General features: G+C 45.4%; 1 protein-coding gene across 1 annotated transcript; it reads right to left on the reverse strand.

Moving 5' to 3' along the window:
- Positions 1 to 486: 486 nt before the first annotated feature.
- Positions 487 to 23,793, reverse strand: PPDPF (pancreatic progenitor cell differentiation and proliferation factor). Its single transcript, XM_033914198.1, has 5 exons — positions 23,636 to 23,793; positions 14,319 to 14,408; positions 13,526 to 13,603; positions 9,547 to 9,643; positions 487 to 877 (listed from the first exon to the last, which is right to left on the reverse strand). The coding sequence occupies exons 2-5, from the start codon at positions 14,371 to 14,373 to the stop codon at positions 766 to 768; spliced, it is 342 nt and encodes a 113-aa protein (XP_033770089.1). The 5' UTR covers positions 14,374 to 14,408; positions 23,636 to 23,793; the 3' UTR covers positions 487 to 765.
- Between the last annotated feature and the right edge of the window lie 642 nt (positions 23,794 to 24,435).

Raw genomic sequence — 24,435 nt, forward strand, 5'->3', positions numbered from 1 at the left:
CTTACATTCTCATTAAAATAGAGACCAATATTAATTCTTGCTCCTTACAGAAGTAGAGACATGCTATATATGAATAGCAAAATCAAAATATTATTTTGTTGCTGATTTCAATTAATCCTGCAGGTACAGAACATATATTGTGCAAAACTTCCAAGATTGAACTCCTTCAGAGGGCACCAGAGCTCTGCAAAGCTTTGCTTCATTAGACAAAACCCCCAACCACTCATTTTTTTTTAATTCAGAGGCAAAAGGTTTCCCAAATTAGTAGATTCACAGAGGTTCAAAGATAATTGAGCTTTGTATTGGATGTGTGATTTTTTACTGTTTTGTTATTTGCCTTACTGAACTCAAGAATTGTTTGACTAATACAACATGTGAAAGTTTTCTGCTATTCTCACTCACCATAAACCAGCAACTTCCTATACAGGCAAGATCTTCCAGCAACCAATGTTATACTCATAATTACAGAAGGAGGAAAGATGCAGATCCTAGGAAGGCTGCTTATATTTATTAGATCACATATGTTGTACAAACTCAAACACAAACCTTCAAGAGGCTGCCAAAATAGAAAACAAAGCAATGTTTGAAAGTTACTGACACTGTATAAAGGGGCTTTTACAAAAAGTATTAAAGCTATCTCTATATTGTAAAGCAGCCTAGAAAAGGAAAGGGGAGGGATGAGAGAAAAGGGAAAGGGAGGGGCACCGTCTCCTAGCGTTTTCTTGAGAAGCAGTGACCGAGTGTGTTAGATTGTGCCAGGCTGTTTTACACAGGTGCTCCAGTGTTGGGTGTGGTGGCATCATTAGCTTGATGCTTCCTGATCTCCTGTGTCAGACCACATGTGATCACACCGTTGGTTACCTTGAAAGTTCCTGAACTGCAAAATAAAAGGAAGATAAATCAGTAGGTATCAATTTAAGGTTGTCTCATTAGTCTTTAAATGCTTGCATTTCCTGGCTCCAACATATTTGCTGCATGACATCGTTCACGCCCACCTTCCCAGCAAGCACTTGCAGAGCTGCCAAGTTACCTAATTACAGGAGAGACCTTTTGGCCAGTTGCGGCTTTACAACTTATAGCTCAAAGCGACTGGTATTTGCAGTCCCTCATTCTATCCAGTAAAATCATTGCTGCAGGTTTCACAGAGCACCAGGAAAAAATTAGACATCCAGGACTGGCCTGAAATCTCCCTCCTGAAACCAAATAACTTGGTTGGAACCAAAATATTCAAGAGTGAGATTGAATGCTCGTTTTTCTGGTATTTTGCTGCAGTGTTTGAAATATAATAGCTACTTATTTGTGCTCAAAACTTTTTATTACTATATTTCTGTAAGTTGGAAAAGGACTGGATGGATGTGATATGTCTGCAAGGGAAGAGATCAATATTTTTGGATGAGAATATTTTGTTGTATAATTTAATTTAAAGCTGATCTGTCCTATCAAATTTTATACCTTTGAAACAAAACTTGACAGATCCACAGCTATAACTTTGTTTCTGATGTGTAGGAGTGGTGCGTAAATGGCAGCTCCAGCAGTGGGGAAGTGAAGCCAATGCCAGTTGGAAGTCTGCGGTCTGTGTCCCGTATATGACAAGATAGAACAGGATGGACTGGGAACCTCAGTAGCTGGGAAGAAGGGCCAGTGCACGGAAGACCTTTTTTTATGGTCTGAGCCCTGAAAATGGCAATGATGGAACAGAAGCATATTTTATACCACATTTCTGAAAGCAATTGGGAAGCGTGTTAGCTCAAAGTATAGATGACTGTTTGGTGCGTGAGGTATCTTATTTTGTATTTTCTTTATTTTGCTTTTGGTTCCGACACGTGTATCTTATCGGTACATTTTTTTTTTTTACTGGTTCCCCTGATGAAGCAATCATGAAACAGGGGCCCTGTTGGGAATCCAGAAGCAGTAAAGAGTTGTAAAGGGTGCTTCAACCGGAGAAGAACGGCAGTGGAAGTCACACCTGCCATTTTTGATGATTGCAAAATATACTGAATGACTGTGTGAATTTTTCCAACCAACAGGTAAGTTTCTGACTTACTACGGTATTGAATATTGAACATTAGAGCTGGGAATGGACAATTGATGATTTGAAGAATTTAATGGTTTTGAAGAATTTGAATAATAGTACAGCAGACTCTCAATATTCGCGGGGATTAGGGGCAGAGCCAGCCCGCGAATAATGAAATATTGCAGAAAACTTTCAGGGCCAGCTCTGACCCACCCCCTTGTCCCGGACCTTCCCCAGACTTTATCTGGTGGTCTAGCGGCGACGCAGGGCAGGAGCGATCTTCCTATGCTCCTGCCCCATGCAGAGCCGTCATCAAAATGGCTGCTGTGAGTTCCCGTTGTAGTCAACGACGGATTTTTTGATGATGACTCTGCATGGGGCAAGAGTATAGGAAGATGGCTCCTGCCCTGCGTCGCCGCAAGACCACCAGGTAAGGTCCAGGATGCAGAGTTTCTAAAAAAAAAAAAAAATTAAAAAAACCCCGCAAATAACCGAATCTGCGGGTACTGAAACCACAGATTCAGAGGGGTTCAGAGGGGTAGTTCCTGTACGGTGGAATTTTTAAGACCAAGGATGTGCTTCCTGCCCTCAAATTGTATAGTTTGAAGGCAGGCTAAGTCCTTACGAGACTCGTGTTGAGGTATCCTGAGAGACACTGAGGTCTTTTCTCCACCGAGGGTTCCCCGTGTCAGTATTTTTTATCGAAACATTTTTGAATGCTGTTGGTGGATTAGTAATATTTTATACCACATTGATATCATCTGAGTGCAGGTCTTGCCTTCCCTTCTCCCTGAGAAATGCATCTTATAGTGGAACTTAGCAAGTAAAATGCAATAATGTACTGGATTGCTGGTTCAACATTGACATGAGAACGAATGTGACTAAGACAGACTGGATGGACCACACAGGTCTTTGTGTTACTATGTAGTTTCCTTTTGTTACTGATAAGAAGCAAGAGATGCTGAGAAAGTCTGGAGCAGGATTCCTGTAAGCCTTAACATTGCTTTTCCGATTTCTGTGTAACCGTACTGTCTGCCATTCCTGCTGTTTATGACTTGAGTTGTTTAAAGTATGTTTTGCATTAAGAATGTTATTTTGTTTATCACTTAGAAGTGACCTGTTGGTTAGTTTTTTTTCCAGTATATAAAATCTTAATAAAGATAATAATATTCCACCCATGAATGACTTTGCAGCCATCTGCTGAGTAGCAGTGATAGGACTGCCTCAAGCTTCTGTGGTTAAATGTCGGAGGAATTTTTGTTTCTTTTTTCTTTCCAAACAGGGTCAGCGGCGCAGAGAGGAGCGGGTAGCGGCGAGAGGAAGCTCCGCCCACCCGCCCACGTCATCAGCGTCATCGCCCCGACTCCCCCTTAACAGGAAGGGAGCCAACGGCGCGCGGCCGTTCGGCACGCGGCGAAGGCGAGCGGCAAAGGCGTTCGCCTTAGCGAGAGCGCCTTTGCGAAGGGCCTTGAGAAGGGTCGAGTAAAGACAGCCAAGGACTCCAAAGCACACAGGTAAGGAAGAAGCGAGCACGCAAGTAGGGAGAGCGCACGCACAAGAAAAAAACACACAATAAGACACACACAAGACAGGAAAGGATAAAGAAGCAGCAGGCTTCGGGGACAAGAAAGAGGCCCAAGGGAGGACAACAGACCCACCAAGACAAAAGCGGCAGAAGAAGTAGACAGGAAAGAACCAAGCACAGGAGAGTGCACAGCGCCGCACAATAAAGACATAAGACAAGGGAGAGGACATCTAGTGGACTCCGAAGAAAGAGAAATGGAAGCAGCAAGAACCCGGAGGAGCTTCCCAGTGTACTGCACAGAGTGTCATATGTATGACTACCTTCCCTCGGGAAGGCAGGCATACATATGCAGTCGGTGTCAGGAACTGGAAAGCCTGAAGAAGGAAGTTGGTCGACTGCAGTGCAGGGTTCAAGAGCTGGAGGGACTCCACATCTCAGAAGCACCTTTCGAGACAACTGAAGACACTGCAGGAGAAAGCCACATCAAGGAGCAAGTAAGGGAGCTCGAAAGATTCATCGAGGAGGCCTACAGGCAGGCAGAAGAGCAGGAGCATCAGCAGCGCTGGAGCGAGGAAGCTACGGCTACACAAGATGGAGGACATGGGCCAACAGATGGAAGACAGGGGCCAACGGAGGCCGAGAATGAAGTATCACATGGAAGATTCGTGCAAGCAGAGAGGGCAAAGACTGGCGGGTACCCTGAAAGAGAAGGACTAAACCACGCCGAGGATACAGATTTGAGACCAGTGAGGAAGCTGAAGAAGGAGAAATCTGCAGTCGTCGTGGGAGACTCAATCCTGAGAGAAGTGGACAGTCACGTAGCAGGAGGGAGAGAGGATCGGCTAGTGACCTGTCTCCCAGGAGCAAGAACGAAGGACATCTCCGACAGAATCGAGAGGATCCTGGATGGCGCGGAAACAGAAGAGACAGCAGTGATAATCCACGTGGGAACAAATGATGTCAACAGGAGAAATTACAGCAGGACTACGCTAATTGAACAGTTCAAGATCCTAGGAAGGAAACTGAAGCTGAGGACACAGAAGATAGCATTCTCAGAGATTCTGCCAGTACCGAGGGCAGACGTGAAGAGGCAGACCGAGCTACAAACAATAAACGCTTGGTTGAGGAGATGGTGCGAAGAAGAAAGATTCCTTTTTGTAAGAAACTGGACAACTTTTTGGGGGAAGAACAAGCTCTTCAGGAGGGACGGACTACACCTGAGCAAGGCAGGAACGAGACTGCTAGCAAACAACGTCAAGAGAGGAATTGAGCAGGCTTTAAACTGAGAAGAAGGGGAAAGCCGATAATCGACCTGACGTCGACGGTTCGGACAAGAGTATCCAAAGAAGATACTGAGCGGGAAAAATGCTGGGAACAGGCAAGAGACGAACAACAGAAGCTGTTGACCAACAAAAAGGGCAAACAGATAAAATTAGAGGAACAGGAGAGATCAGGAAATCAGGTTGCAGATAATAAAGATACACCAAAACATGAGGAAGAAAAGATCAGAAAAGATACACCAAAAAATGAGGAAGAAAGGAACAGAAATGAGGGACTGGCAGCCCAACTAGGGGATGGTAAGAGGAGCAAAACACATGTAAAACCAGCAGAGAAAAGAAAAAAGACCAGGACTTAAATTGCTTGTACGCTAATGCAAGGAGCCTAAAGACCAAAATGGGAGAATTAGAAGCCATAGCCAAAAAAGAAAACCTAGACATCATTGGAATCACGGAAACATGGTGGAATGAAGATAACCAGTGGGACGTAGTGCTGCCAGGGTACAAACTCTATAGAAGAGACAGGACCCACAAGAAGGGTGGAGGAATAGCACTATACATAAAAGACACCATTCCCTCGTCCAGAGTGGATATAGAACCAAAGGCGGAAGGACTGGAGTCATTATGGGTAAAATTACCAGGAAAAAGTGGCCTTGACATAAGATTGGGTCTATACTATCGTCCACCTGGACAAACGGAAGCAAACGACAAAGATCTGGCAGCAGAACTGAGGCGGGAAGGCAACAACAGGAATGTGACAGTAATGGGAGACTTTAACTACCCCGGGATAAACTGGAATATTGGAAACTCAAACTGTGCGAGGGAAACAGAATTCTTAGAGGCTGTGAGGGACTGCTTTATGGAGCAGCTTGTCAAGGAACCAACAAGAGGTTATGCCACTCTTGACCTAATCCTAAATGGAATAGGGGGACCTGCAAAAGAAGTGGAAGTAGTAGGACCACTAGGAAACAGCGATCACAACATGATCCAGTACAAATTAGGAGTAAGTACAGCAAAAGGGAAGAGAACCACAGTGACAACGTTCAACTTCAAGAAAGGAAACTATGATGCTATGAGAGCAATGGTTAAAAAAAAACTTAGAAACAGCTCAAGGAAAACAGAAACTGTAGAGCAAGCCTGGTCTCTATTCAAGGGCACAGTGCAAGAAGCACAACATATGTACATCCCCAGATTTAGAAAAGGGTGCAAAAAAAACCGAACAAAAAACCCCGCATGGATAAACGACGAGGTGAAGAAAGCGATAGGAGACAAGAAAAAAATCATTCCGGAAATGGAAAAAGGACCAAACTGGGGAAAACTGGAATGAACACAGGAAACACCAAAGAGAATGTCATCAAGTGGTTAGGAGAGCGAAAAGAGAATACGAAGAGAAACTGGCCAGGGAGGCAAAAAACTTCAAATCATTCTTCAGATATGTTAAGGGGAAGAAACCAGCGAGGGAGGAAGTAGGACCGTTGGATGATGGAGACGAAAAGGGAGTGATAAAGGAGCAAAAAGAGGTAGCCGACAGGTTAAACAAATTCTTCTCGTCAGTCTTCACAAGCGAGGACACATCCAGTGTACCGGAACCCGACGTGATCTTCCATGGTGACCAAGAAGAAAAACTGTCAGCAATAGAGGTGAGCCATGAGGATGTCCTCCAACAGATAGATAGAAAAGTGACAAATCACCAGGCCCGGACGGAATCCACCCTAGGGTACTAAAAGAACTAAGAAATGAGATAGCGGAAATACTCCAAATAGTTTGCAACCTATCCCTGAAAACTGGAGAGATTCCGGAGGACTGGAAGATAGCAAATGTTACACCTATCTTTAAAAAGGGGTCAAGAGGAGACCCGGGAAACTATAGGCCGGTAAGTTTGACATCGGTTCCAGGCAAGATGGTAGAAGCACTGATAAAGGATAGCATCTGTGAGCACATCGAAAAAAATGGGCTGATGAAAGCGAGCCAACATGGCTTCTGCAAGGGAAGATCGTGCCAAACAAACTTACTGCACTTCTTTGAGGGGGTAAACAGCCAGTTGGACAAAGGGGAACCTGTAGACATCATTTACCTTGACTTCCAAAAGGCCTTTGACAAAGTACCCCATGAGCGGCTGCTTAGGAAGCTATGGAACCACGGGGTGGAAAGGGACGTATACAGATGGATTAAACACTGGTTGGCAGGCAGGAGACAGAGGGTTGGAGTAAAGGGTCACTACTCGGGCTGGAGGAAAGTCACTAGCAGAGTTCCGCAGGGGTCTGTACTTGGACCGCTGCTGTTCAATATATTTATAAATGACCTGGAAACGGGGACGAAATGTGAAGTTATAAAATTTGCGGACGACACTAAACTCTGTAGAAGGGTTAGAACTACGGAAGAGTGTGAGGACCTACAAAGGGACCTAAACAAACTGGAGGAGTGGGCGAATAAATGGCAGATGAAATTCAATGTAGGGAAATGCAAGGTCATGCATATAGGGAGAAAAAACCTAATGTTCAGCTACCAAATGGGGGGATTAGTATTAGAGGGAAGTAACCTTGAAAGAGATTTGGGTGTATTGGTGGATACAACAATGAAGTCAACGGCGCAATGCGCAGCAGCCGCGAAGAAGGCAAACAGAATGTTGGGTATTATTAAAAATGGTATTATGACCAGAACAAAAGAAGTCATCCTGCCGTTGTATCGGGCAATGGTGCGCCCGCACCTGGAGTACTGTGTTCAGTATTGGTCACCGTACCTCAAGAAGGATATGGCAATACTTGAGAGGGTCCAGAGAAGAGCGACACGAATGATTAAGGGCATGGAAAACCTTTCATACACTGAAAGACTGGAGAGGCTAGAGCTCTTCTCCTTGGAAAAGCGGAGACTCAGAGGAGACATGATAGAAACCTACAAGATCATGAAGGGCATAGAGAAAGTAGAGAGAGATAGATTCTTCAAAAGGACTTGGGTGCTGGATCATGTATTGTTCTTGAAAGAATCAAAATTGAAGATGAGGAGTCCTCTTAAATGGATTTTTATGCACACGAGGTAACATAAGCATTAAGAAATCAGGTGAAAATATGATGGGGTGGGAGGTGGGGCTGGTGTTGGGCTGAATATGGAAAAGCTATGAACACGAGACTGGAAAGACCAGTACCCCATATGGCAACAGAATAAGGTTATCTGAGAGTTACCCTATTTCATTTCTCCCTTCCTAGCCTTTAGTACCATCCCCATAAAGACATAGGGCCAGATTCTCTAAACTCAGACACCATGATAAAAAAAATACCACGGTGGGAGTGTCATTTTGTTTTACTGGTGATTCTCAGCACAATAGCATGCAAATTATATGAATGCTATTTGTGCGGAGAATTACCGGTAAAATGGAAGAGGAACTGTGCCTGGCAATCGCTAGGCACAGCTCCTCCCTCCTGTCAAAAATGAAAACAAAAACGCCCATGCCCATAGCTGCTGCTCTCTCCGTCGGCTCTGCCGACCAGGGCTCCCCCTGCCACAATCGGTTCAGATGGCAGGGAAAGCCACCCCGATTCCTCCTTTCCATCTGCACTCATGGATAGCCCCCCTCCCCAGCAGGCTGAGCCCCCTTCCCTAAATTAAATCAGCAGGAGGGATATCCACTCCCTCCTGCCAAAAGGGTCTCCTACTCTGGTGGTCTAGTGCTGTCCACAATCCTCCCCCCCCCCCCCACATACCTTGTTAAGGCCAGCAGGAGGGATGCTCAGTCTCTCCTGCCAGCAGGCTCGCCTCTTCAAAATGGCAGGCCTTCTGCTTCCCGGTGCATCTTGGATGTACTAGAAAGGGCCTAAGGCCCCTTCCATGGCCACTAGTAGAAAGGGTCTTAGAAGCCTCAGACAATCAGGGCTTTAGCCCCCTCCCAATGCATTTTGAAGAGGCGATCCTGCCTGCAAAAGGGAATCAGCATCCCTCCTGCCAGACTTAACAAGGTTTGGGGGGGGGCCACACTAGACCACAAGGGTGGAAGAACCTTTTGACAGGAGGGAGTGGGCATCCCTCCTGTCGATCTTCAGTACGGGATGTATACGGGGTGGGGGGCAACTTTTCTGCTGATCTTCCACATGGGGTTTGGGGCGAGGGGTGCCATTGGCGGGGAGGGGGGTACTAACCACCAGGCTTGTTTTTAGGCTTTGCAGAAGGGGAGGGAACTGCTTTAATTTTCCTGTTAGTGCCTGAGCCAATCAGTGCTCAGGCACTGACAGGAAAGTAAAGCTATGACAGCTCAGACTGTCGATAAATATTGGTCCCGATTTCTCATAAATGGAAGGGCATTCCTTTTTGTGAATCGCAAGGAGAGCTCATTTTAATATTGAATTAACTCACAGAACTACAATTTTAATATTAATGACCTCGTTGTACTACATTTGTGTAGTACAATCGGAAGCTGCTAGAAAGCACTGAAAAGACCCCGGTGAGCCGTTTTGAGAATCGGGAGGTAAAATATGTGCATTTAACAATGATTTAGAACCATTGTTAAATGCACGGTGACTTTAGAGAATCTGGTCCAAGGTGTTCTATGACTCAGTATATTGGGAGAGCCCAGGGGCAAGAACACTACCATACAAGTGACCTGGAGAGATATCTTCCTTTCAGATCTCAGCTTGCAACAAGCATGCCCGCCATCTCATATCCCATCCAATAATGTGCTAGCTCCCCAACCCCCACCTCCTGTTCTACCCAATAGAAATGTCAGTGATGCACAGACTCACGTCTCTGGGGACTCTGACACTGGTGTCATGATAGGATGGGTGGGTTTCCCAAAGAAGAAACTTGCCCACCAGTGTCCAGTATCTGACTTGGGAAGACCTGAAAGAGAGAGAACAGTGTGAGATTAATATATTTAACAGAAGATGACACTAATTGGATCTCCAGTGATAAAATCATCCACAAGAGAAAATGCAAGGATTCTATGTCCAATACTCCTCTGTTCCTTCCAGCTTATAACTGCTTACTGCCATCACAGCTCCTATTACATATCTGTAAGCACAGATCACTACCCTGTGAGTCTGACAACCTGCATGTAGTGATATTATTTATGCTGTACAGCACATTGGAAGAAGTCTTTTTGACTTCAGGGAGGAAGTCTACAGTATACTTGTATATTTATATAGATGCATTTAGAACTTTATATTCTATTTTTCTGTGCAATAACTAAAATGTTGCCTTTACTAGTAAGGTCTTTACTGGAAGGAAACTTAATTCTACATATACAACAAAGGGCTGTAATCAAAATCCATTTAGTCTTTTTTTTTTAATTATGCCTACTCAGAAGGTTGAGATATCTTTTTCCTTTCAGTTGATACCTATTATCCAGGCATTCATACTGTTAGATCTTCACTGTAATGTATCCTTCCTAGAGTCCTTGATCAATAGTTCTAAAGCTAATCAGAACCTGCAGCCTGGATTCTTTTCGTATTATTAGCCTGTGCCAATCAACAACAGAAACACAATGGCAGATTAAGGCCAAATGGTTCATCCAGTCTGCCCATCCACAACATCCACTATGTTCTCCTCTTCCTAAGAGATCCCACATGTCTGTTCCATGCTTACTTGAATTCAGACTATTAACCACATCTACCACCCTTTCTGTAATAAAGTATTTCCTTAGATTACTCCTGAGCCTATCACCTTTCAACTTCATCCTATGCCCTTTCATTCCGAAGTTTCCTTTCAAATGAAAGACTCACCTCATGCGCATTCATGCTACATAGGTATTTAAACGTCTGTATCATATCTCCCCTCTCCCATCTTTCCTCCAAAGTATACATATTGAGATTTTTAAGTCTGTTTTCATATGCCTTATGACGTAGACCATCAACATTTTTAGTAGCCTTCCTCTGAACCAACTCCATCCTTTTTATATCTTTTTGAAGGTGCGGCCTCCAGAATTGTACACAATATTCTAAATGAGGTCGCACCAGAGTCTTATACAGGGGCATCAATACCTTTTTTTCCTACTGGCCATACCTCTCCTTATGCACCTTACCATCTTTCTAGCTTTCACAGTGGTCTTTTCAACCTGTTTGGCCACTTTAAGATCATCACATACTATCTCACCCAAGTCCTGCTTCTTTTTCGTGCACAAAAGTTCTTCACCCCCTAAATTGTACCGTTTCCCTCTGGTTTTTGCAGCCTAAATGCATGACCTTGCATTTCTTATCATTAAATCTCAGCTGCCACATTTCAGACCATTCTTCAAGTTTCGCTAGATCATTCCTCATGTTGGTCATACCATCAGGGGTATCTACCCTATTGCAGATTTCGGTATTATCCGCACAGAGGCAAAACTTACCCAACAGCCCTTCAGCAGCCACGTCTATTTGAAATGTAGGCCAGCATTCAGGTGTTTTGTCACGGTCCTAGGGAGATGCCTAGAGCCACTTAAGCTTGCCCAAGGCCACTTCCAGATGAAACTACACCCACACCCAGTCTTGGCTCTTTCATCCGTGACAAATGGCTACAGTGTAGGTGGCCTGCCTTGTGGGTTTTTAAAAAAAACACAAAAAAACGTATGTCTCAATTGGCTGCTAGACAGCGATATGATGCCTTCCACTGCATACACAATACCGCTTTATGACAAAATCTCAGAAAACCAGAATCTGCAGACGTCCAGACAAATGGTTTGACAATGAACTACTGCAATTTAAACGACAATGCAGATGTCTTGAAAGAGAATGGAGAATAAACAACCGAGAACACACAAAAACAACCTGGAGAACGCTGAACAAACAATACAAACAAAAGCTAAAAGAAAAAAAGAGTTATATTACACCAATCAGATAGGCACAGAAATTCAAGACACTAAAAACTTTTCAAACTACTAAAAGAACTCAGACACCAAAACCCTACCTGGCCACCAAAACCGCCCCTCCCCCCACAGCCAATCAACTGGCTGAATTCTTCAGAAACAAAATCTCAACAGCTAGAAACACTTTCACTGGGACCCCAAACCACCTCGATTAAATCTCGATACCACCTATAGAAAGCGAGTCCTACGCAGCAGTCAGAAACTGGTCAGATTTCCCAGACATACAATGGCTCTGGCCTTTATCCTCAACAGGGGTCAACAAGAATACCACCTGTGCATCTGACTGCAGAGCCAGCATGTAATTAGACATGTTTTCCACTGCCTGGTCAATCCTACAGGGACAGTGTGGGTGACATCTGAAGCCCCCAAGCCATTCATCAAATACACACTGGCCACAGCCCATCAGAAACTGGTTCAGTCATAACCACAAGTGACATGAATTATCAAAAACAAGTTGGCCATCTCTTATACCAGACTGCCTCGTCAGTGAGCATTTTAGAGGGGAGTTGTGAATGTTGCAGTGAACAGAAAGCTCTGGGATTTCGTGGTTCCGAGTAAGGAAAGTAGTTATGGTGATCCAACGACAAAGATCTTGTCAGGTGATATTACTCAGCACTGCTAACCTTTGGGTAGCAATAACACATAGAATGTCATTTAAGATCCTTATTGTAGCATTTAGCCGAGTCCACCAAAAGTGCACGTGCAAATTGGGCCCAGACTGGTGCACAGAACCTCACCATGGATTCTTTATATGAAAAAGTTCAAATTTGCCAGGTTTGGTGTTGATCATGGTGAGGCACCTTCCTCTGTCTAATGTTTAATTTATAACAATTTTTATTGAAAGAATCAAGTAAGAAATACAATGACATAATACAGAAATATATTCATTAAAATAAGACTCACAATAATATTTCATACATATTTATATCATTCATCCAAATTAAATTTCCATATGAAGTAAACCATTCTTTTATATACCCCCCCTTAATTCCATCCCTTACCCCCCTAACTTCCCCACCAAATGAAATCCCCCACCCCAGATGAAAGCTGACAAAAATAAAAAAGTAAAATAAATATCTGGAATGCAATTAGATAACCTAAACTTCATCTTAAATCATTAATAACCAAACTTCTTATTCTTGGTGTCTAATGTTTTATTTCTTAAATATTTCTGCTCTTCTGAGCAAATGCTTTTGAATTTCCTCATTTTATAAGGTGACACAGTTGACTGAAGTCTGAGCCAGTTGAATTTCTAGAGCCAAAAACACGCAAACTGCAGAGAAGAATGTACAAGTTACAGGAACTTTATTAAAAGTCAGTAAAATATTTCCAAAGGATGGCTCTCATGTGCATGGGTCCAGTCAAGTTGAATTTCTATCAGGAGTCCTAAGGCCAAAGCCATGGTAATGATTCTCAAGCGGCAAATGTGATGGCGCCCATTCAATCCCTATGGGCTTTGTCACATTTGCCGCATAGGGAATTGCTACTGCGGCTTTGTAAAAGGAGCCCTTCTTCCACAGAGTCTACATTAGGAAAGTAATTACTTGCTGTTTCAAGATACTTTTTTTAGGAAACTTTTGACTCATAATTTTAGCAATGCTTTTAGAGCAATAAGATCTCTCTTCTACCTGTTAAATTAATATGCTAGTCTATATCTATATATCATAGAAGCTGATTGTTGTCTTTTGTTCTTCTGTTTTGATTTTATTTCCACTGCTTTTGTTTTTATTTGTTTTTATTTGTTTTGGTTTTAATCGGTTATCTACTGAGAGAAAGCTTGTGCTTGGATTAGCAAAAAACTCACTGGTGTTATCACAAGATGCTCTTAGTCCTGGCCCTGGCAGCAGAAGGGTTAACAGTTGCATGCAAATTACTCTTACCTGGATGGTGAGGAAGAACTTCCCCAGAGTACTCAATACTTCCACAAGAGCTGTTACTGGAAGTGGAACCCAGGCGCCCTGACAAGAAAATAACACTGTTAAATTAGCACTGTTGCCAGAAACCATCATCATTCGCCCTCTCCTCCAAAATGTATGGCCAGCAGCATGAACCTTGACCATTTCAGGGTCTTCCCACTTTCAGAGCTAGGTACCAGGCCAGAGAGACCACTAGTGGCTAGTGGGAGGAGGAGAGGCATAGGGATTTTCACTCTGGGACCCCTTCAAATTTCTCATCCTCATCCTCCAGGACAGGGTTGGGAACTACTGACCTATACCACTGCCCTGCCATCAAGTCAGGTGCTAGGCACCCCCATTCCCCAGGCCATCAGCTATCCAGTGTTTCTCAATCCAGTCCTGGAGTAATCTCTTGCCAGTCAGATTTTCAGGATATCCGCAAATGAATATGCATAAAAGAAATTTGCAAATAACGGAGGGCAGTGTATGCAAATAAAGATTATGCGTAGTCATTGTTGAAATCCTGAAAACCCGACTGGCAAGGAGGTACTCCAGGACCAGGTTGAGAAACACTGATCTATACAACAAAGCCTTATTCCATTAACTGTAAAAAAAAAAAAAAAAAAAAGGCACATTTTTAGTGTGTAGAGACAACATCACAACTAAAATGATTGCAGAACCCTGTATGAAAGAACTGTGCAGAGGCAATTTATATTCTCTGGGGTTCTGTTGCCTTCCTTCAGGTAGGTCTGCTGTAAACAAGCAGCTCCACACTTACTTCTGTAGTAGTCATGGGTTGCAACGAGGGAGCCGCTGGATGGAATCGATGCCATTATTCCTAATCTTGTTGAGTTTCTTGATATGAATTCTGGAAGACAAGAAGCAGACAAGGGATTTCAGCAGAGAAACTTCTATACCATACTGATTCAGTGGATTCTGTTCAATCCTGACGTCCCCACAACAGACAACAGTGACAACCGTAGCCTTAAAACATGCAGATCTGCCTCCTTGTGTTCCTATACAGGCAACAGATGGACTGGGACAGCCTCACACTTGTGAATGAAACTACCTGTGACATTTCACCATGTTCCACTAATGGGATGAAAAAAAAGAAACTAAAAGCTTGACTCTTAACTTCTACAAAACTAACATTCTACGTAAGAGCATGAGATATCTCCAACAACTTCTCAAACACATATATAGGACCCCTAGACCTTCTCTTGAAGTTTCCAAGGCCCAGGAGAGTTTTCACATCTGGTGACCAGATGTTCTACTCCAATTGTGAATGCAGGCAAGTTTCTAAGTTTCTGAATGCCTGGTTGGGCACACTACACTACCCCCCTCCCTATTTATCAAGCTGGGCTATTGGTTTTTAGCACGGGTTAGTGAGGTAAGTGCTCCGACACTCATAGGAATTCTATGAGCATTGGAGCATTTACCACTCCAGCACCCCCTAAAGACTTCTAAAAATACAAGAACATAAGAATTACCATACTGGGACAGACAAAGGTCCATCAAACCAAGCATCATGTTTTCAACAGTGGCCAACCTAGGTCCCAAGTATCTAGCTAGATCCCAAGTAGTAAAACAGATTTTATGCTGCTTATCATAGGAATAAGCAGTGGATTTCCCCAAGCCATCCCAAGACTTCTCTTTTAGGAAATTATTCAAATGTTTTTTAAACCCTGCTAAGCTAACTGATTTCACCACATTTTCTGGCAATGAATTCCAGAGTTTAACTACACGTTGCGTGAAGAAATATTTTCTCTGGTCTGTTTCAAATCTACTCCTTAGTGGCTTCATAGCATGCCCCCTAGTCCTAGTATTTTGGGAAAGAGAAAGCAAGCGCTTCATATCTACCCCTTCCACTCCACTCCGCAGGTCCGCCATCAGGGCAGAACTAACAGTCCTGCATTCAGGGGCCCGGAGCTGACAGGGGGCCCGGGCTCCCCCAGGCTCCTAGGCCACAGTTCTTCAACCGCCGGTCCGCGGACTGGTGCCGGTCCCAGTGGCGTACCTAGGGGGGGGGGGGGCGGTCCGCCCCAAGTGCACAGGAGAGAGCTGGACGAGGGACCCGCGGAGTTAAATACATCTCGAGCCGCGAGGCTCGTCTTCTGTTCCTACCTGCACTGCCGCTCACATATAGCCGATCGGAAGTGTTCCCCGATCTCAGCGCTGACGTCTGAGGGAGGGCTTAAGCAAAGCCTGCCCTCCGACGTCAGCACTGACGTCAGAGAATACTTCCGGTCGGCTATTTGTGCGCGGCAGGGCAGGCAGGAAACAGGAGACAAGCCTCTCGGCTCGAGCTCCGTTTTGCTGAGAAAGTTGCAAAGATGGGCTGGGAGGCAAACGCGGAACACAAAAGGGGGGAAGGAGTGCGTTTTGGACACAAGGCATGAACTTGGGAGAGAGGAAGGGAGGGAAAGAGATGCTGAGGTGGGGGATGGAATGGGTTTTTGGACACAGAAGGCATGGACTTGGGAGAGAGGAAGGGAGGGAAAGAGATGCTGAGGTGGGGGAGGGAATGGGTTTTTGGACCAAGAAGGCATGGACTTGGGAGAGAGGAAGGAAGGGAAAGAGATGCTGAGGTGGGGGAGGGAATGGGTTTTTGGACCAAGAAGGCATGGACTTGGGAGAGAGGAAGGGAGGGAAAGAGATGGTTGTGTACACGGGGAATAGAAGAAAGGAGAATTTTTGGTCATAGGGAGGGAGTGAGGTACAGATAGTGGCATACCAAGGTAAGGGGGGTGGGGGGGGCGGTCCGCCCCGCCCCGGGTTTACGTCCCAAAGGGGTGCACAGCTGGCCACCCTCCTGTGTTCTCCCTAGGCCGGCAAACTGCGGCTCTTTAGCCACTTGAGTGCCACCGCCGCCATCGGAAACAGGCCGGCGCCGAGTTCGCCCTGCTTCTCTTCCCCTTGGGGCCGACCAACTCTCGCCACTCGTGTCAATTCTGACGTCGGAGAGGACGTTCTGGGCCAGCCAATCGCTGCCTGGCTGGCCTAGAACGTTCTCTCCGACGTTAGAATTGACGTCAGGTGGCGAGAGTTGGTTGGCCCTGCGGGGAAGAGAAGCAGGGCGAACTCGGCGCCGGCCTGTTCCCGATGGCGGCAGTGGCAGCCTATTCCCCAGTGGCTGTGGCAGCATTTTCCCAATAGTGGTGGCATAGGGGAGGGCAGGGAGAAAGAAAGAAAGGGGGGACAGGAAGCCAGAAAGAAAGAAAGGGGACAGGGTGAAACAAAGAAAAATGGGGCACGGAGAGAGAGAGAAAGACAGACATACAGAACGAAAGAGGGTGTGGAGAGAGAAAGAAAGAAGGGGGCAGGGTGAGAGAGAGAGAAAAACAGACATACAGAAAGAAAGTGGGTATGGAGAGAGAGAAAAAGAAAGAAGGGGCAGGGTGAAACAAATAAAAAGTTTGGGGAGGGAATGAGGTCTGAAGGAGAGGAAGCATACAGGAGGCTGAAAGAAGGGAAGAAATATTGGATGCACAGTCAGAAGAATAAAGTGCAACCAGAGACTGATGAAATTACCAAAGGTAGGAAAAATGCAATTTTATTTTCAATTTAGTGACCAAAATGTGTCTGCTTTGAGAATTTATATATGCTGTCTATATTTTGCACTATGGCCCCCTTTTACTAAACCGCAATAGCGTTTTTTAGCGCAGGGAGCCTATGAGCGTTGAGAGCAGCGTGGGGCATTCAGCGCAGCTCCCTGCGCTAAAAAACGCTATCGCGTTTTAGTAAAAAGGGAGGGGGAATATTTGTCTATTTTTGTATAGTTGTTACTGAGGTGACATTGCATAAAGTCATCTGCCTTGACCTCTTTGAAAACCCTTGGAATATAAATGATAATTAACATTTTCTCTGCGTACAGCGTGCTTTGTGTTTTAAAAATTTTATTGTTGGTAGATTATTTTGACTTGGCCACAAAGGTAAGGGGGAGGAAGGGAGGGGAGCTGCTGAAAGACATCTAGTAATCCTTGCAGGCTTGACTGTGCAGGGAATTATTTTTGTAAAATCATGTTTTGTTATGTGACTGGCATTATTTAGACTTTAATTTCTATGAATAAATAGAATGAAAATGATATAAATTACTTGCTTGTTTTTATGTGCGTGCGCTGAAGGAAAGTGGAGAGAGAGTGGGCTGAGGACACTGAAGGGAAATGGGGAAGAGAGAGTGTGGGGAGAAGACGCTGATTTATAAATTGACAATTGTACAGAATATTGTTTCTTTTTTATATTCATCCATAGCTGTGGATGTGTAAGGACAGGCTGAGGAGGATGGATGGGAAGGAAGAAAGGTGCACATATCAACATATCGTATGTTTTTAACATGCCTGATGCAGCTATAGGCAAGCTGAGGAGGATGGGATCATGCAGATGTGTATGTTCAGATATGCGCTCAGATGTGTAGTTTTCTGATATATTTATTAAGCTTACAGTATTTATAAAAACACATTTAATACTTGTTACAAAAAATATTGTGCAATTGTGATCTACTTCTGGCCTACAAAGGTCAAAAGAAATCCTTAACTGAGATTTTACATTCAAAAGTGAATTATAGCTACTAGCACTATTATTTATTAGTTATTTATTATGCAGATGTTTGTTAGTTTGTTATTAGTTCAGTATTAGACATATGTTAGTTTAGAATAGATAGGTATAGATTAGTTTAGTTTAGGTTAGGTTAGGGCCCTGCTAAAAGAGTCTACCTTGACATGGTTGCAGGCTTACAAATCTTTTGGTCAAAGAGTGCGGCGACAGAGAAAAGTATGTGTGTATTCGGCCCATGGAAGAAGGGGGGGGGGGTCGGGGGGGAAGGGGTGCGTGGGGGGCCCAATAGGATTGCTCAATAAGGGGCCCAGAAATTTCTGATGGCAGCCCTGCCACTCCGTATTTTATAGACATTTATCAATCATCCCTGAGCTGTCTCTTCTCCAAGCTGAAGAGCCGTAGCCACTTTAGCCTTTCCTCATAGGGAAGTCGTCCCATTCCTTTTATCATTTCCATCACCTTTCTCTGTAACTTTTCTAATTCCACTTTATCCTTTTTGAGATATGGCAACCAGAATTGCACACAGTATATGAGGTGTGGCCATACCATAGAACACAGCTTGATAAAATGGGCCCTATATAAATACAAACTAAGGCTTTCTTATAATAGAATCAAAGTGACATTTGGAACCAAAGAGCAGGCTCATTTCACAGGGCTCCAGTGTTTTACTCATTACAACAAGAATGTGGTCAGTAGTGGGTCTCCTTCTATGAAATTCACTACCCATAGATGTTAGGGTTAAACTTTATTATCTGACATTTAGGCAAAAGGACCTGGGGTAATTAGAAATCGAGGTAGGTTTGGTGTTTTCTGGTAAGGGGAAATTTGAAGGCTGGATTTTTTTTTTAAATCTTTTAGGGTTCAGAGAATGGTGGTGGTGGTGGTGGTGAGGGGAGGTTTTTATAATGTTTGTCTTAAGACAGAGGAGGTGGTAAATAGAATGAAATGAGACCCCCCTCTTCCCAATTCAGAAACTGAATCTGGAACCTTTTGCATAACACTGAGACACTGGTCCCGCCCCAGGTAATTCTTCACATTCCTGTTAATGCATCCTGCCTGGCACAAGTAAAAGTATCATGAAAGTGAATTACACAGGTAATACATCCCACAATGGATGGATGATATAAATCCACACTGGACTAGTTAAAGGTCTCTTTCCAGAAATTGACTGGCCTGGCAGTGGAGGAGCATAAGGTCATGAGCATCTCTCCTTTACTCCCCAGGGCTGCATGGGAGCAGAAGAAGAGCAATCTCTGCATTCCTCCCTTCTCCTAACAGTACTAGAAGGTAATTTAGCAGCACTCCCCTTCCTTATGGGGCTGTGGAATGGGGTGGGATACCAAGGCCAGGTCTGGTCCAACATTTTGACCATATAACATCAGCACATAGAGAGCTTGGAGACCGGAGTAGAGGTTGGTTTATGTGCCTCCTTCCTGCATCAAAAGGGATTTGGCTTACATCTAAGTGGTTCAAAGTGAATTACATTCAAAACCTAAGTTTGCATCTGAGATAATGGAGGATTAAGTGAGTTGCCCAAGATCACAAAGAGCCTCAGTACAATTTGAAACTGGCATCCCTTGTTCTTAGCCCCTGCTCTAACAATTAGGGGCTGTTCCACCGCTCCTGCCCCCTCCTCCTCCCTAATGCTCTGAGAGCAGCTGGCACTGCAGATGGAGAGATGCCTCTTGTAATCTGCCAATATATTACATCAATACACCGGCAGCTACAAGCTGTTTAACCTGACCCCTTTTTGGGAAACCTTCTCTGTCTATGCAAGCTGTCAGTCTGGGGAAGGGGTAAAACGCAACCTCGCAGATCTAAAACCGCATTTCCTTAAAAACCTGAGGTCCATGCCACTTGTAGTTAGTTTCTGGCTCTGACAGACCTCGATGACAATTTAGCTCTGAAGGCCGCAAGGTCCGCGTTTTACCCCTTCCCAAGGAAGAGCATCAGTGCTGGAGTTAATTTGGCGGACTTAGCAGCTTAGCTAGCTCGGAGAGCAGCTGGGCCTAAGTAATCATTTTGTACATGTGTAGCTCTGGAGCAGAACTTATTCTGTTTGCCATAAAATGATTATGTTGCCAATAAATGAAGATGGGGCCTGCTTCCATGCTAATGGTGGGATTGGAATGTCTTGGAAAGAGGAGAGAAACGGGCAGTAGGGGTAGGTAAATGTGGAGCCCCCAAAAAAGACTAAACAGACCCAATTAATTTGAGTTAGCTGCTTTCACGGTCGGCCTGCTTTAATATTGTAAAGGGGTATTAACACACATCATTTTATCTATTTTAGGGTAGACCCCTGACGAAACTTCAGTGAAACATGTCGGGTCTTACCGTTCAGTCCGTATGAAAAACAAGATTTCACCATTACTAAGTTAAGTAATAACACACTAAGAAATGCATGGTATTTAAACTTTGAGGAGACCGGTGAGGATTTCACTGCTTGTACTCCCCGTGTATACACCTTGGTGGGACGGAGGAGTGGTGGTTCTGAGGTCTCATAAAAAGACAAAAAAAAGTGTTTTCTAAACATTATGAACATTCAGTCAAATTAGAAACTGGATTTGAAAGATACATAGTTAAACACCTTAGAAACAATTCTAGTTTAATTGGTCAGATTTCTAAGGAAGTAATCAGCCTTTTTACACAAGTTTAATATTGTAAATGGCAGATTCGGACCTTTTGTGCACATAAGCTTCAAAGCCAGCGCTAACACAGTGTGATCATTTTTAATCAGCTTTGATGAAGTAATCAAATGTACAACAGTTCAAGTTTTATATATTACTAGTCTTTAAGCCCGTTACATTAACGGGTGCTAGAATAGATGCGTCTGTCTGTCTGTGTTTCTTTATCTCTCTCTCCTTGGCCACTGTCTGTATCCTTCTGTCTCCCCCCCCCCCCCCGAGCACAGTTGTCTGCCCCCAGGACACACCTCCCCCCCAAAGCAGTCCCCTTTCCCTCTCCCTAACTGTCTCTCCATGGCCCTCTTCTGTCTTCCCCTCCCCCCCCAAGCAAAGCTGTCTGTCTCCAGCACATCTCTCCCTATCTCTCCATGGCCCCTTCTGTCTCCCCCCAGCACAACCCTCCCCCCAAAGCAGCCCCCTTTCCCTCTCCCTGTCCCCTTCTGTCTTCCCCCCCAGAGCAAAGCTGTCTGTCCCCAGCACACCTCCCCCCCAAAGTAGCCCCCTTTCCCTCTCCCTATCTCTCCATGGCCCCTTCTGTCTCCTCCCAGAGCAAAGCTGGCCCCAGCACACCCCCCCCCCAAAGCAGCCCCTTTTCCCTCTCCATGGACCCTTCTGTCTCCCCCCAGCACACCCCTCCCCCCAAAGCAGCCCCCTTTCCCTCCCCTCCATCCCGGCGTCTTCTGGCCTGCTCCTCTTTAAAGCAGCCTGCGATCTTGGTGGCTGGCTTTAGCGAACCTAGCAGGCCGCTCTCCAACTCGGTAGCACGTTCCTTCTGACACGATCTCGTGCGTCAGAGGGAGTGTGCTACTGAGGTTGGAGAGCGGCCTGCGAGGTTCTTTAAAGCCAGCCACTATCGCAGGCTGCTCTGAAGAGGAGGATCAGCGGCGGCGGCGAGTGAGGTGACACGGCGAGGGCGCGGGCAGGCAGCGGCGAGTGAGGGCGGGCGGTGACGCGCCGAGGACAGGGAGAGAGCACAGTCGCGCGCCTTCAGCCCCCGCATGCGCCGTAAGGTTAGAATGTTGCCACAGAAGCACACCTCACGGCGCCACACCTCACGAATTTTCGAGAGCGCTTTATTATTATTGATTGTCTGATGGCTCTGACAGACCTTGGTGACATTTTAGCGCTGACGGATCCTAATACTTTTCCCTCCCTATGCTGAGACGGATCCCTCAGAGCTATTTATCGAGGTCTTCAGAGCCAGCAACTACAAATGGTGCGGACCTCAGATTTTGAAGGACGTGCGGTTTTAGATCCGCGAGGTCCGTCAGGTCCGCGTTTTACCCCTTCCCGTCAGTCTGGTTTAACTCCTTGTGCACTGCTGCTCCTTTCATTCAGCAGCTTCCTGCCATTGCCTCAGAGGCCGTCAGAAAGAACAATCAAGTCTGGATGGGGTTGGCTGACATTAGTTATGCTTTAAATGGCTCCCAAAGAGGAAAAAAAAAACATTAATACTGCCCTGTAATGACAAAACGGAAGCATTTGCTTCAGTAAAAAAAACCAAAAAAAACCCAAGCCATTACTGAGCAGAATAGGGCACACAGCATCCCTTCCTGCCCCATCCCTGCTAATAAAGTCTTTTCTTAGGAGATCCGTGCTCTCTTTTTCATTTGATTTTTATTCATTTATTTTTTCGATGAGATTTTAGGGTTTGAATGCGCTTTTCTCTATCAAAACTGTATCGAAATCGGTAAGTTCCTGCCATTTAAAGACTCTCTCCTAGACTAAAAGAAAGAAACTCCCCCTTCCCCCCCTCCCAATGAAGCTTCCAGAGAGCTTTTGGGGCCATGCAGAATCCCCGATCACTGCATCCTCCTTTGCAACTTCTTCCCAGGGCTCGAACCAACAGCAGAAACAGCTTCAAACCAGCCTAATCCAGATGGCAGAATTTCATCAGATCCCCCCCTCCCCGACCCACACACATTCACCCTTGACCTATCGCCACTGCTGTGCTCTGAGCTGTCATCAAATCAGTATTTGCTGCCCTCCGCACCCCACCCAAATCACGCACCCTTTCTGCGCCACCCCCACCCGCGAAGACTCCTAGCCAAGATCCTTTGTCTCTTTGTTCAAAAGGAAAGGCTGCCCCTCCCCAGGACATGAGTTGCAAAGAAATGACCCACGCCTAGAAATCCGACGCCCTTCCCCCCCTCCAATCTCAGACACCAGCAGGACCCCCTCCCCTGGGCAACTGCCTCTTCCCCCCCTAAATGTCATACATAAGCATAAACCCCGACAGCATCCCGAAATCTCAGACACAGGAACCAACCCAATTGCCCCCCCCCAAAAAAAATAAAATCTCAGACACTGACTACTTGCCCACTCACTCCTCCTCCCTTCGAAATAAATCTCAGGCGGCAAGGACCCCCCCCCCCTCCAAATTTCAGATACCGACAGAAACCCCAACAACTGCTTCAGCTCCTCCCCCCCCCCCAAAAAAAAAAAAAAATCTAAAACACCAACGGGAACCCCATCTGTCTCCTCATTCTCCGAAATAATCAGCCGCCGACAGGAAACTCCCCTCCCCCCTAGCAATAAGCTCAATATAGTGCACCTCACCCCCCCTTTCCATCCTGACAACTGCCCCCTCCCGAAATAAATATTAGACCAACAGGAACCAATGTAATTTGTGAATTTAAGTCTAGCATTCTTCCAAATCTAGAGGTTTCAGTACAAAATCAGCATATTTTTTTTGGGGGGGGGGGGTCTTTCTCCCAGATACCACACCCATCCGGTTCTAGAACAGCCCTGCAATGAAGAGAAAGAGGGACAAGAACACCGCCAAGGATCTTTTAACTCGGATCGAAAGAAAGGCTGCCAAAAAACACAAAAGGCAACGTAAAGCCCGGGGTCTCACCTTCCTCCCCACGCGTTGCTTCCACTAGCCCCCCAGGCTACCACAGGCTCCCCGGAGCAAACGCTAGGCGACGGGGCCCATCTGAACAGGAGATGCTGGGAGTACACTCCAACGCCAAGCAGATTCTTCAGTTCTCTCTACTGTCTGACGCAGAGGAGGCTGGCACCGGGCTTACATAACCTGAGCCAGGGGGAGGGCTGGGCTAAGGCAGTCTTCAAATAGGAGCCCGTGTGCAAGATGCTTTGGGCTGACCCTCTGCAACCGTAATTTGGCACGTCAGCTAGCCAGAGGTCAGGGCTAAGCGTCCCAGCTGCACACAGGGCCGGTTTTAGACATGCGGGGGTCCAGGGCAGAAATTAAGGAGGGGGTCCCTGATCCCCCTCCCATCCTCACTTCCCATTACTATTACACATAACCCTCCCACCCATATCCCCACCTCCTACACCTCCCATTACTACTATACATAAAACAACTTTAAATGATTTCTTTACACACAAAACACAGACAGACCTTTACCAAAGGATCACAAATAGAAATTGAACTGGGAAGGCCAAGAAATTAAAATTCAAGTATTACAACACTGGAGAAATAAAACCAGATATGCACTTCTTTCTGTACTGAAAACCAGGCCCACCAAAAATTAGTCATTTCCCTTGCTGTGGCTGGTGGGGATCCCAAAACCCTGCTGGTGGAAGAACTCCCCCCCCCCCCCCTCCAGTCTGGCAGCCAGTAATTTCCAAACTCTGCAGCTAGCTAAAGTGTCTCTGAGCTGCCACCAGCTGCAGAGCTTGAAGAATTCT

The sequence above is a fragment of the Geotrypetes seraphini genome, chromosome 11 (genome assembly GCF_902459505.1).
Source record: "Geotrypetes seraphini chromosome 11, aGeoSer1.1, whole genome shotgun sequence".
Lineage (NCBI taxonomy): Eukaryota > Metazoa > Chordata > Amphibia > Gymnophiona > Dermophiidae > Geotrypetes > Geotrypetes seraphini.

What these genes read in the sequence shown, in the direction of transcription:
- PPDPF (XM_033914198.1), bottom strand. Translation starts at nt 14,373, where the DNA reads ATGGCATCGATTCCATCCAGCGGCTCCCTCGTTGCAACCCATGACTAC. An exon ending in AACCCATGACTACTACAGAA is followed by an intron (nt 13,604 to 14,318) that starts GTAAGTGTGGAG and finishes TTTTCTTGTCAG; the next exon opens with GGCGCCTGGGTTCCACTTCC. An exon ending in GTGTCAGAGTCCCCAGAGAC is followed by an intron (nt 878 to 9,546) that starts GTGAGTCTGTGC and finishes TTTATTTTGCAG; the next exon opens with TTCAGGAACTTTCAAGGTAA.